Source organism: Patagioenas fasciata, chromosome 26 (genome assembly GCF_037038585.1).
Source record: "Patagioenas fasciata isolate bPatFas1 chromosome 26, bPatFas1.hap1, whole genome shotgun sequence".
Taxonomy (NCBI): domain Eukaryota; kingdom Metazoa; phylum Chordata; class Aves; order Columbiformes; family Columbidae; genus Patagioenas; species Patagioenas fasciata.
In genome coordinates, this window is record NC_092545.1 from 5,025,040 (window position 1) to 5,039,498 (window position 14,459).

At 42.1% G+C, this 14,459-nt stretch overlaps 1 protein-coding gene across 1 annotated transcript; it reads right to left on the reverse strand.

Moving 5' to 3' along the window:
* Positions 1–1,339: 1,339 nt before the first annotated feature.
* On the reverse strand, positions 1,340–14,271 carry BNIP3L (BCL2 interacting protein 3 like). The gene is made up of 6 exons (XM_065856780.2): positions 14,067–14,271; positions 9,503–9,689; positions 7,891–7,963; positions 6,488–6,591; positions 5,566–5,715; positions 1,340–4,075 (listed from the first exon to the last, which is right to left on the reverse strand). Exons 1-6 carry the CDS (start codon positions 14,149–14,151, stop codon positions 4,027–4,029), a joined length of 648 nt encoding a protein of 215 aa, XP_065712852.1. The 5' UTR covers positions 14,152–14,271; the 3' UTR covers positions 1,340–4,026.
* Positions 14,272–14,459: the final 188 nt, after the last annotated feature.

Below are 14,459 nucleotides of genomic sequence, written 5' to 3' on the forward strand. Positions count from 1 at the left end.
GCAAAGCTTGCAAGTGCACACTGTTTACACCAGAGATACTTCACTGCAGCCGCCATCTAGCAGGAGAACGGGGATGTAATATTGTCATGGAATGAAGCAAGCTATTAAAATAACTGGTAGGACGCCCAGAGATCTCTTTACCTATCAGACAGTGCTTTTAAAGATGCAGCTGTAATTGTCAATTGCTTCTCACACTGAAATGATAATTGGTACATCAAGCAAGTCTGTACAGTCCTCTGGTACTGGTACAGCCTACTCATGCGAGGGGAAAGAAAACAGGACCTGTCTCTGTGAGAATTCAGGAGACTGTAGGTTGTACTCTAGGCACACAGCTTTAAATCCAACTAACTCAGCAGCACCTAAAAAGCCTATGGATACAAATAGATTTTTACATCACACTCCCTGCAAAAATATTTGAGCACTGCTCCCACTCTGGATAGCGTAGTCACACACACTACAAAGCTTTACTTCTGAGTTTGCCAAGATCAAGCTGAAAAATCCAACTCCAGTATCCCTCTTGCTCTCATTGACTCAGATATGAACAATTGTTCCTACCTTATCAGTATTTACAAAAATACCTCTACTTTTGAAGAGCAGAATCCTGCAACCAGAGCTGGTTGTAGATAAGCCCACGAAAAGGAAGGCTGTTGTTTCCCAGCGCTGGGCAGCACAGCCATGCCAAACCGTGCTGTGCCAAACCCTGCCGCGCTGTGCCGGGCCGGTTTCTGCAGCTCCATGGGGCTCCGGCTGTTCTCCTGCGCTGCCAGGACTGTCACAGACCCCTGGCCGCATCAACTGCAGAGCACCAGGCGCACAACCGGGACTTTTGTCACTGATCCATTACTCTCTCACCAACTCAGAGAAGCTTCAGTGCTCTTGAACCAAGAATATGGAGGCAGATCAATAATTAGGGTTTATGTCCCTTATTCTTTAATCTGCAAATTCAACAGATTAAGGAAACAGAAGAGAAATATAAGGAGTACAGAAGAGTTGACCCATTATACAAAATTTCGTCAATTCCACTTCACATTTCATGTGCCACAACATTATTTTGCTTTCAAGGTTCTCCTTGACAAGGCGCTAGAGGACTTGGCGCACGTATACAATGCTGACAATGGAAATAGTTTTCTTAAGAGCTTCAGGAAAAGAAGCGGATGATCCCAAGTCACTAAAAAAACCCCCCAAACAATCAAAAACTTATTCCAGTCTACAGTTTCAACGCTCCTACAACCCAGAGCACAACAGTTTCATAAAACAGTATACAAAGCAGTCCTGTAAAAAAAGAAAAGAGAAGAAAAAGTGAAGAGAGGCGCAGCATGAAGTAATTTCAGACAACCGGTTTTGTGAGAGCTTTAATGGCACAAAATGTTTATAAGCTACAACTTATACATGTACTGTAAACTGTATATAATGTTACAAAGTGCTAACTAATTTATGAAGAATGCATAATCACTTTGGCTCAGTTAACTCCAATAGTTCATCAAATGTCAATTAAAAAATTTGAATTTCTAACGATCTTCAGCTTTCAGTTTTTAAAACGGTAAGTAAATATGCATTTGCTGCAGTTAAGTTAGCCTGCTGCATTTTTAATGTGCGAGTTTATGCATTTATTCCTTGATCCTATTTACAAATATTCTAGGCCAGTTTTCACTGAATGTAAGAAAAATGAAGCCTGCATTTTTTTTCCAAAACTGTAAACAGGTATAAAGCTTTTTAAAACAACATTTATCTTAACAAAACTTCAACTATCAATAGTTGAAACCCCTTGCAAATTATACAACAATCTGTTTCTGTTCATTGTAAAACTAGAAGTTGTAGACTTCCATCCAAAGCTTATAGTAGGGTATCAATAAATACTGCATCGCATCATAGCAAGTGTTACAGTGATCATGTAGCCATTCCTCATCCATAGTTTTCACAACTTTTACTTCAAGGCTCCTTCAAATATTATAAGCTGTGTTGATACTCTAGCCACAAGCTTGCAATATTATATATCAGATGTTCTTAAGAAGAATTACCTTTGAATTTAGAAAGGGGTAACATTTCTTTTTTTAAAAAAGGTACTCCCTACTCAATAAAAATCTATTTTTCCACTATTCCAATTTCCATACAAAACAAGGTGCTGTAATTAGAACTGAAAGTGTTTCAGCCTTTCCCCCATCCCCTTTCAGGACTGTAAAAGGATGTACTTGGTACTATCTAAACCACCCTTCACCACTTCCCCCTTCCCTCCCCACCTTTGGGTGAAAACCAATATCCACGCTTGAAAGAAACCTGCAGTTGTGGGCAGCTCAAGTGCCTCCAACATTCACGACTAAAAGGAAAAAGACATCTCCAAAAGATGTTTTTTGTCACCCTGAAAGCATTCTCCAACAGCATTCAGAAGGAGAGAATAACTTTTCTTCCTTCCTGGGAGCTAAGTTGTTTTAAACCAAATCTCAATTGGGATTTAGGTTCTATGCATCAAATGGTTCAAGCGATCACTGTTCTATCCAATAATCAGCTCTATAAAGTCTGATGCAAGCAAACAATTACAGGTAGCTGGTCTCTCCAAACTGGCTGACTATATTATCATTTTCTGCAAGTCAGCCTACTAAACTTTGTATTTAAATGAGATTTTTTTCTAGTCTTATAATTAGCATTGGTTCCCTAAGTACTTAGTATTAAAGTCTATATCATTTTTTTATATATTCATATATATATATAAAAGAGTATTCTATCCTTCAGAGTCATGCTACATGTTCTGAAATCCAATAAAATCTAGTTAAGGACATGACCGTCCCAATGCTTTGTAACAATTTGGTACTAAAGCTTCACATTTTGAAAAGAAGTGTCACTGAAGGAGGACAAGGCTTAATGTTCCCTAAGAGAAAAGTTCAACAACATCGGTGAGAAGTCTATCTAACATGAGACATCACGAGTGACTTTCAGATTCCATGTATCCCCAGAGGAGATTGTACAGTAAACAGTGAGAAAGGAATATTGAAAACTCATTTGCAGAAGACATTTCAGAGCTTCGCAACTTCTGAATCTCTACACACCTGCAAGATTGTCCCTCTTAACAATAAGTCAAACACTTTACCTTCTGAAACTGCCGTATCGTAGTAATTGTAAATGGTTCCACAACAAACAGAATCCTACCATTTTATACAGAGTCTAACTACACCTACAGCTGTTGGGTTTTTCCTTAATTTAAAAGTACTTTTAGAAGGAAAATTTCACATTTAAAATTTTCCCTTAAGAAAACAGGTAAGGAAAATAAAAGCTTCTTCACATGCAAACAATGCAGTTTTTCTAATATTTTCTAGGCATCAGACAGGTTTTCCTACAAGGAATAAGGAGCTGACTTCATAGAAAAGACAAGATTACAACAACTACCTACTATTAAAATATGCTGATGGATTTAGTTATCCTACTTTAAAATCTATGCAGTCTTTGCCTCCTGCAAATCAAATGGTGTTAGCCAATACAAGGGGCCAAGTAAATTCCCCCAAAAGCTGATTTAAACTGTTTTATTGCCAGTGATTTCTTAGTTTATTTCACGACCAGCCTGTTTTTCCAAAGAAAAATTCATTTTCACTCCAATCAATAATTTTCTTCCAAAGAGACTGTTAATTTTATCACCATAATACAGTCAACATTTATACCATGCACAACTGCAATTTAAGTCAGGTTGCACTAAGGAGGCAACAGCATCACTGATAAAATTAAAACTTGCTGGTGGCATTTTGCATTGAGAGAAGCCCTTGCAACATATAGACAGTTGTAAACTCCGTTCAGCAACTCTGACGTGTCTTGCAGGCCAAGAGGCAGGGGAATGGGAGGAGAGAGGGAAAGAATGTGGATAGCGAAACACCTCAACAGAGTTCCAACACAATACTGAATTCCAGAGTTAGCGAAAACCTGGATATGTAAGGAAAGGGTGAAGTCAGGGTCATGCTTAAAATGGTCTCAAGTCAAATGTACTAAATGAGACAGTAACACCTTCACAGGTCACGTGGATTTCCAGGTTTTGCACTCCATCTTTCAGTAAGTGCTGGCTGAAGGTGTGGTCAGTCGTTTTCCAATGTAGATGCTGAAATAAAAAGTATAAGGCATATCGTATTTCACAGAAATAGTCCATTTCCCAAACAGTCCTCGCGCACTCAGCTACTCTAATTGTCTCTCGAGTCTGATGAGATTCTTCCAAGGACTTCTCTCCTATAAAACTACTTAACGGGTGAGATTTTCAGATGAGCCTAGAAAGACTAATGCTGTCAACATTCAGTAAAAACAGATTTCTTCAAGTCCCAAGCTCATTTGAAAATCCCACTCCAACAGCTTTTGTGTTGTTTGTAGAGCACCTGACGCTGGGGCTCTTGAACAGCCGAGCAACACTCCCAGACTACGGTAAAACAAAAAACGTCCTGCCTATAAAGGGAGCTGGTGAGCTTTAGAACATCGAGCACTGAGGATCTACACAAGCACTGACCTCTAACAAATACATCCATTCCAGATGTAATTCGTCGCATAAATACACAATTTTGCTACATTTCAAATATCTTACAATATATTCTCATATATTCTATCCTCCTCATTCAACTGACAGTTTACAAGAATTTAAAGAGACACTGAACTACTCCCCCCATGAAAAAAGCACTAAGCTAATTAACAACATATTTTGAGTATGTCTTTGCCCCTATCACAGAAGAACATAAGGTGGATAAACATAATGTAAGGACTTCAGCAAGCTGAGAAATTATGTCAGATTACGCAAGCAATGAAACCATCACTGAGCAGCGTCGTAGCTGATCTTTCAGGTCACATCCAGTATTTCATGTATCTTTCTTTAACTATTCAAAGCTTGACTTTCAGTAATACCACACAACTGCAGCATTAGACATTGAAAATTACAGAGTATGTGGGACAGGAATTTGCAGGGCTCATTTGGAGAGCTTTAAACTAGACTCGAAGGGGGTTGGGGTGGTAGCTGGGCTTGCATCAGTGGGGCAGCACTCTGGAGTTGATGAAGGCTGGGAGGCCTCCCATACCCCTGGGGTGAAATTGGTGTGCTCAGCTTGCTCTCTGAAATGCCTGCACACCAATGTGTGCAGCATGGGGAATAAGCAGGAGTTAGAAACCTGTGTTTGGGCAGGAGACTATGACCTGGTATTATTTCTACAACATGTTTTGGTAACAGTTAGCAAAATTTACAGCAGTTTTCCATCTATTCTAGTCTTACGTTCCCTACGTTATAACCCAAAGCATTTAAGTAGAAGGTGAGAATAATCAAATGGCACATGTTGCAAGTGCAAAGGTTATCTGCAAATTCATGATAATCCATGCATTTTCAATGTAAGAAACTTCATCTGTTCTAGAAATAAAACATATTAATGCCTGCAAAATTTTAACTGCTGCAAAGTTTTCCTGCATTTCAGAAAGTGCACCACATGTGTCTTGAGCAAGGTGCAACAATACTCTGGTTATTCTAGAAAAAGACCTTTTCTGCAGGCACCTGCCATACAAGTAAAGCACAAAAGCAAAGCCTGATGCAAAAGCTGAAGTGAGAATTAGGTTCATACTTACCCTAGTCCCAAAGCCAAAACATGAGATATGAACAGAGATGGAATGAAAACCTTGAGAAATTCTGCAGAGAAAATGCCACCCTTTTTCATTGCTCCACTTTTTCTCATACTTAAAGACACTGAACGCTTAGGATGTCTGAAATGGAATTCCCTGAAAGAAGAAGGGGAGGGGGGAGAAATTCAACAAGATTTTTTTTTTCCACTTCTTCACATAAATGCACAGATCTCTGTAGGAACATGTTTTACAAGGTACTAAGAGCTAGAGATCAAAGTAAGAGATCCCTTACCCAGAGTAAGGAATCAAAGAGAATAATAGGAGGTATTGTGGAGAGACCACTTACACAGACAGGATAGAGACAAAGGGAGCAGTAGCTGAAGAGAGAGGTAGGTCCGAGAGAGGGAATTTCAGGATGTGATTTGTTAGCAAGAGCCTCATTTTTTGTTCCAAACAGAGATACAGAAGTCTGCCCGATTTAGACAGCATCCTCTATTTTAATAAAAATGCTTTGCATTCAAGGATCTCAACGTTTCCCCTTCCGTGGATGAACATTACATATTTTACATAGAAAGAAAAAAAGGTAGAGAATTTAGGAGACTTGCTCAACACTATTCCATTTAGTAAGCCAAAACTAAACCCCATGAATCCCAGCTCCAAGTACCCAGCTCTCCCAATAATTATGTCAGAAATCTTGTAATCAGATTGCTGTGGATATATATTACTTTCAATAAAAAGGTAATTCTGTTGCTATTAAAATTTTCATACTTCATTGTTTTGACTTTTTGTAGCCTCCCCAAAGAGAAATTCATCTTTTTCTAAGATGATCCTATTTGGAGAGCCAGAGTAATTCCATGCAATTGTGACCTACGATTCGTCTCTCCTTCATAGAAAAAAAATTAATTAAAAACCAGAGAGTTTAACTTACTTGGGAGGAATGTTTTCAGGCCTACTTGACCAGTCTGACACCCAGTCAGCACTTTTCTTCAAAACTTCCAACTCTTTCTCTACTTCTACTGCTTCTTCTTCAGACTGAAAATATACACAGGACAAACCTTGTAACACTCAATTAGCTCCTCCTTATGGTGTTAAATTGAGAGCGACAACAACAGTGGTAAAATGATAAGCACCAAATGGTGGCACCTGATAAACGAGCAAGTGTTCCTGGACTACTGATTATTTAGAAAAGATTTTATTATGCTAAAAGGAGGATCTGCACAAGTCAGTAAACTACAAAGTTCATTACTACATCCAGGATTTCAACAGGGAAAAAACAGAAAGGTTAGAGAGTGACTTCAGTACAAACTCCTCCTTAGCATTAAAACTATTTCCTGAGTGACCCTTAGTAAAAGAAGATAAACCACTTACAACATTAAAGTGGGAACCATACCAAAACCAGAACCAATCAGACAGGACAGTCCCACCAGAGAGATGGCAGAACTAACCAACAACTTCATTCAGATTGTTCTGGCTCTATAGGGCAGAACTGCAACAGTCCTGCTGTTCAGCCAGGTCTTTGACAAAACTGAATGCAAGGTTTCATTCTTCCAGGAGTGCTTTTTATTTATACTGCTGAAGACAGCAAATTCTATTAAATGATTGAACTAAGAGTTCAGCATTAATCTCCTCTCAGTTTGTATGATGGAGATTACTCACTGTCATGTGAGCTGACTATTTGTAGAGCAATATACTGAACACCCTTGCGCAGAAATATAAACATTTCAAAACCAAAACAGGTTTGACACACAAGCACTGTTAAACAATAATATAACTGCTACTAAACAGGGCATTTCGCAGCATTAGAGATGGAGCCTCATTTTTCCCCTCACTCCAAGGCTATTAACCTCTACCAGTCAAATTTCAATTAATCCAGAATGTAACCCTAAACAAAGTTTACTAACCCTGCCTTGTTGTTTAAAATAATTGTTCTGGAATGCATTTTAACTTAATAAAACCTTATTCTAATACAACAGACTGAGGAAAAACCTGCAAGAACAACGTACAAGAGAAGTAAACAGTCTTACCCAAATGACTAAGGGACACCTCCAAATTTTAAGTAAGGTTTATATGGTCTGTTTGCTTGTACTGCAGCTAACAGCCAAGGGTAGGATCTCAGAATGAAAAAAAATTGCTGACAAGCAGTAGTTTAAAGCATTTTTTGACATGTAAAATATATAATATTTTAGACCTTTTGATATGACAGAGAGCTTGCTCTGCCTCTCAAGTACTCCCATACTGATCTATATAAACATATAATTCATAGACGATATCCACAACTTGAAAATATATATTTTTAAGATAATGTATTTTAAAGGTTAATGAAGAAAATACCTGAGAACTACTGTCTTTACTTGTGTGCATTTCCACATCAAAAGTTATCTGTCCATCTTCTTGAGGTGAAGGGCTAAAGAAAAAATGATTTCATTATGTCATTTTGTCATACTACACTGTCACCTAAAGAATTATTAGTATAAAGAGCATCTCCCCTGAATCATTTCCATGTGCACTTCTGCACACTATTGAGATGAGTTACACACTACACTACCCTTCAGATCACAAACATCAGTATTAGAAAGCCTTCCAAAAACCTCATCTTTTCAATTTGTTTTTCCATTTATAATCCGACCTTTCTCAAGAGAGTTGACCATCCTTCCACTGAAACAAAGAAACCATTGCCCAAAACTTCAACTGCTACACAAAACACGTAAATCCTATCCTTCTTTTAGATATCTTTTAGATAAGCAAGAGGAGTTAGAAACCTGTGTTAGGGCAGATTATGACCTAGTGGCAATTCCGGAGACATGGTGGGACAGCACACATGACTGGAATGTGGTCACGGATGGCTGTGTCCTTTTCAGGAAAGACAGGCCAGCCAGGCGTGGCGGTGGAGTTGCTCTCCATGTGAGAGAGCAACTACAATGTATTGGGTATTCTCCAGACACGGATGAGGAGCGAGTTGAGAGTCCGTGGGTGAAAGTTAAGGGGCAGGCTGGCAAGGGTGATACTATTGTGGGTGTCTATTATAGGCCACCTGATCAGGGTGAGGAAGTTGATGAGGTCTCTACAGACAGCTGAGAGCAGCCTCACAGTCACAGGCCCTGGTTGTGGTGGGGGATTTTAACTTCCCTGATGTTTGTTGGAAGGACTACTCGGCCGGCCAGCCACAGTCTAGGAGGTTCCTCCAGTGCCCATGTTATTCAATATATTCATCAGTGATTTGGACAAGGGAATAGAGTGCACTATCAGCAAGTTTGCTCATGACACCAAGCTGGGAGGAGCGGCTGACACGCCAGAACGCTGTGCTGCCATCCAGAGACCTGGACAGGCTGCAGAGTTGGGTGGGGAAAAATTTAATGAAATATAACAAGGGCAAGTGTAGAGTCTTGCATCTGGGTAGGAACAACCCCAGGTTCCAGTATAAGTTGGGGAATGACCTATCAGAGAGCAGCGTAGGGGAAAGGGACCTGGGGGTCCTGGGGACAGCAGGGTGACCATGAGCCAGCACTGGGCCCTTGTGGCCAGGAAGGCCAATGGCATCCGGGGGTGGATTAGAAGGGGGTGCTCAGTAGGTCAGAGAGGTTCTCCTGCCCCTCTGCTCTGCCCTGGGGAGACCACACCTGGAATATTGTGTCCAGTTGTGGCCCCTCAGTTCCAGAAGGACAGGGAACTGCTGCAGAGAGTCCAGCGCAGGGCAACCAAGATGCTGAAGGGAGTGGAGCATCTCCCATGTGAGGTAAGGCTGAGGGAGCTGGGGCTCTGGAGCTGGAGAAGAGGAGACTGAGGGGTGACTGGGGGGGTATTGGACTATATGATCTTTCGAGGTCCTTTCCAATCCCTAACATTCTGTGATAACGCTGACAGTATTGGGAATTATACCTCTTTTTGTATCATGACAAGTGGAAACACCATACAACTACACCTAGTACAGCAAACATTTCTTTACCTGTCACAGTGGGAACTACCTCTTGAGCTGCTCTGTCCTGATTCATGCTGGGCGTCCAGGAGGATTTTTTCCATGTCTCCATTGTGGATGGAGGACGATGAAGGGACGTGTTCCAAACCTCCGTTTTTCCCATTGCCGTTATCGTTGCTATTGCCATTGCCGTTCATCTGTAACTCCACCCAGGAACCTGTTGAGCCAGCCAGACGTCACTTCATTAAAAGCAGTGGAACTGAAATCCATCTTAAGTTTATCAATTACACACAGAAAAAAACATGAACATGGTGAACTCAGATAACATACACTGTTGCTGGGAGAAAGCTCACAAACATGTACTGGAGACAAGAGTGACATGTTTCTTCGTCTTTCATGAACAAAAACACACCTAAAATGTTATGTTTTGTTGCTACCTAGCCCTGAAGCTAGTAGAATAAAATATCCTCTCAACTATTAATACTTTAATAGGCCACATTTCTCTCTGCAGTTTGAAACTTCAGTATGTATCACTCAATTACACTAGTCGCCTCGCTTCCCTGTTCATTCCTTTTTGAAAGAATATTTTCACCACCTAGCCCCCTAGTATACAACTCCCCCATCCGGCATGTTATACTCTCCTTCTTCCCTCTACTTTCAAAGGCCCTGACTCAAACTCTGATTTTTATACATGTCAGGCAGGCTGCCATTCTCAGGCAAAAAAAACAGGTTTTGGAAATATTCTTAATTCATAAACATATCATTTAATGTCTTGAGCGGTAAAGATAGAATAGACTTCTACTGCTTTATCTGCTCCAAATATCTAAATACATTCCCTATCCAAATGCAATTCCCCTCTTCTCACTAAGGCGTTTAACAAGAATCACTTGACCATATTACCCATGATTATGGAGGAAAACATCTCCAATTTCTCAAAAGTATACTGTTTTCAATGAATGATTTCACAGACAACCAGTTATGGCATCACAACGCCTCTGTAATTTAATTTATGCCACCTGAAGGGCAGCACTTTCAGGGTTTTTGTTGATTCTTATTTTTAAAGTTTTGCCATCTACACCACTGAGGTAAAAATATTCAAGAAAGAAAAGACAGTCTAAAGATATTAAAACAACAGCTAAAACTCCTTTTAAAATATTCACAACATTCACCAACTCTGTACTACACACTGGGCTTTTCAGATAATGAAGTTTTAACTGGGAAAAGGCAGCCTTTGCTCAGAGTAGTCAGTATGAGACACAGAGACCACATTATTCCAGATTTATGATCACTGCTGCCATCTAAATTTCTAAATAAAAAGGCCTCAGTGTGAGAACTACATCAGAAAGGCAGATTTGCCTTGCAGCAACACCTTTACAGCAAGAGGTCCCACTTGCAGAAAAGCACATGGCAACTGCAGTTAGATGCCAGGCCAGAAAGCTCTATGTTCCCCAAGAACCATCTTGGAGTATAGAGCATCTACCAGGAGAATTCTAACGTTCAGGATCTGCAAAGATATATCTTATTAAAAAATCAGCAGTGAGTGTCCAACTGTGAAGAAAGCAGAGGGCAGAAGTACAAGTGGGTGTCTTCCTTCGACACCAAGCATGGGCAGAGAAAAGCTCAGCAAAAGATGATCGGAACTGGTTGCTCTAGAATGCAGCTACTTAAACACACCTCCGCAGCACTTCATCTCATGTACAAATAAAATCTTCTATTAACATTTGTCCTGGACTGACAAAACCTGCTGTTTATCTAAGATGTGTTGTGGTCATAAGAGGAAGAACACTCCAATTAAACCGTGAGTAAAGAGTCCCAACAAGTCGAGCAGTAGTTTACATGACACGCAGCACGTTCTCCATCTGACCTCACTCTTAATGAGCCCAAATACATTCACGAAGGCGTAATCTGACATCAAGCTAAAACATGCTGCACACTCCCACTGGCAGTAACAACCGGTTCGGGAGAGAGCAGGAGCCCTTGGAGTTATACAGACTGATTAGAGGCTGCTGCTTTAAACAGATGCACAGGAATATATTTGAGAATAAACTGCCCAAGTAATAATAGAGAGTGATTTCTGCCCCAAGCTTGCTTCAAAAATAAGATAGATATGTTAATCACCCACATGAGAACTCTTAATTTTACTATGTTTCCAACTTGACAGTACAACAGGAAATACGGTAGAATTAAGAAATATGGTAGAATTCTCCTCCCTTCACAAATAATGTAACACATACTTTAAGGAAAAAACAAACAAAACCACAACCCCCCCCCACCAAAACACAAGACAAAACAGAACACCACACAACTGTTTATAGGAATGGAATTTTTCTCCAAAATTGTCTGAATTTTGACCATGGTCTAAGGTTAATTATTTCACTGTGGACTGATATACTTTAATTACATGTTTTTCCATAATTGGTGGTCCTTTTAAACAACAGTAGCTAAATGTGTGTGGGAAAGGGGGGGTGTCTCATTTTGTTTATTCACTCTGTGATTTCAATTGGGTAGGTTGGGGGGAGATACCAAGGACAACATATAAATTATATATATACATACATTTTATATATATAAAAATACTTCATACTAGTAGCTCACAACAAGTCTGAGCTATGGTCAACTTGAATAAACTAAGAAATATCACTTTTACAGTGAAGTACACCATAAAATTAGAAAGAAAGACAAAAAGAGAAGAAAAGAAAGCTGTTCAGATTCCCATAATGGTAATTATGAAGCAAATTTTCCATGACAGAGCTAGATGGGCTCCTGCTGGCATTTCTTCTTTTTGTCAATGTGTAACAGAGCTTTATAATAATTAAAGTATATGACGCATCTAGAATTCCAAGAGCAAGCAAATCTTTTTTTCCGGTGAACCCAACCAAGCACAGGTTCAGTTTCCAGTTTTATTCCCGGTCTTCCAACCTTTGCTTCAAGTGCTAAGGAATCTCTCAATGAAAGGCTCTAAACACGCACAACTGACATACAGAACAAAATGAGTAAGTGTCTAAGCGCATTAGCTTGAAAAGGCTCACTGAAAAGCTTATATAGTAGCAGAAAATGTACGTATAACACGAAAGCATTGTGAAGCAGCTGAACATCTGAAAGCAGCACTAAGCCTACGTGGAGTCGATTGGTTGCGTTTGTTTTGTTCGTGGAGCACAGACTATCAAACATTTCCTCTCATATGCTGTGCTCACCACCTCCTGTAATCACATTGATTTTTGCTAAGCCTTTGTGTGCTGATCCAGCAATAAGATCTACGTGGGCAGATCCAGCACGGGCTCACAGTGCACTCATCTCTTGTTGCTTCTACGTTACAGCAGAATAACATGTCCCACAGCTTAAGTTAACACTCTAACACTAAACAAAAAGGAAATATTAAAATATAGATGCACCAAAGATCACAATTTCTGAAGTAAGCACTGAATTAGGCACTACGTATGTCACAGCTTTAAGACAGCGTAATTGTTATTCAAGTACGCTAACAGCCCTGAATAATTTGCTAAAATACCTGTTTGACTCAGGTGAACACTGTTGCAAACTGCAACCCTTATCACAAGATGTAGTGTTACCGTAACACAATAGCAGTGTTATGAAACAGGCATAGTTTATTCTTCTTCGATACAATTCCCATTGAGTTACAGCAGATCAACCAACCAATATATTTCGTGGTCAGTTTAACTTCATTGTAAACCACGAAGGTAACAGTTAATCATTAATGCAATTTATTCACCTCTTCAACTGCAGTATCCTTAATAATTACAAACAAATGAAAGGACACGCTGAAGTAGCTGTTTAAAACGAGGGAAAAGCATCTGCCGAGTAAGTATGAGAGCTGACATAAAAACCACCGATGTTCCTTACTACTGTTATCCTGGGAACAAAAGGATGCAGCAGAGCAGTTGACAGAGATGCCGGATATAGAGGAAAATAGCTCACGTCAGTCCTATTGACTCAGCCACTGAATAAACTAATTCCCACAGTCACGCTCCTCCCCCTACCCGGCTGTATCCCCATTTAGCTGTTAACACCAGCCACCGAATAAACTCGGTTTAACCGCGGAACAAACCTGCTCCTGTTCTTCTCGGCTCGCCCCGAACCCAGGTCATTCCTTTGGCCGGTTCTCCTCAGACCCGCCGCTCCCGTCAGGAGCAGCCGGGGCGCGAACCCAAGGCCCAGAGCTCCTCACAGCCCCCGAGCGCTCCGGGGTGCCCCCGTCCGCCTTCCTCGCCCCGCAGCCAACAGCTCCCGCAGCGCCCCAGGCTCTGCGGACACCCCAACATCCCTCTCCCCGGTACGAAGCCCCTGTGATGCGTTACACCCCCCATAACCCGCCCTGTGAGGCGCTGCCCCCGCCCGGTCCCCTCAGGCCGCGTCACCCGCCTCTTCCCCACAGGCCCCGCCGGCGGCCGCCACCGAACCAATTACACCCGTTCCGCCGCCGATTGGCCCCCGGGGCTCTCGCGGCTCCGTCCTCCGCCAATCCCGGCCCGGAAAAGGGGAGAAGGGGGTCGCGGCCCCCGGGGTTTCCCTCACAGTCCCTCCCGGTCACCCCCCCGCCCCATTTGCGCTCGTTTCCACACGTTCCCGCACTCACTATTGAGCCCCGGCTCGGTGTGCGTCCCCTCAGCCGGCGGGTTGTTGTTGTTGTTGTGCTGCGGCGGCTCCTGAGGGCTGGACATGGCGGCGGGCAGGAGCGGGGCGGCTGAGGAGACCGAGGAGCCGCTTTGGGGCTGGGACAACAACAACAAACCCGGACTCCGCTCCGGGCCCGGCCGCCCCGCCCTCCCCGTGGAACTGCGCAGGCGCGGCCGCGCGCCGCTCCCGCCTTTCCGCCGCCGCGCACGCGCCGCCCGCCCCGGGGCGCGTGCCGCGGCACCATGGCGCTCCCCGGGCTCGCGCACGTCCCGCCGCCGCCGCCGCGCATGCGCAAAGGGGCGGGGCCCGCTGTGAGAGGGGCAAAAAGCGCGGGAGGGCGGCGAAGTGGGAG

Bases quoted from the DNA above. Each gene is read 5' to 3' on its own strand.
- BNIP3L (XM_065856780.2), bottom strand. From the start codon at position 14,151: ATGTCCAGCCCTCAGGAGCCGCCGCAGCACAACAACAACAACAACCCG. The intron at 7,964-9,502 runs GTAAAGAAATGT...TTTTTTCTTTAG, and splicing joins GGTAGTTCCCACTGTGACAG to CCCTTCACCTCAAGAAGATG. The intron at 4,076-5,565 runs GTAAGTATGAAC...TTTTTATTTCAG, and splicing joins GTTTTGGCTTTGGGACTAGG to CATCTACATTGGAAAACGAC.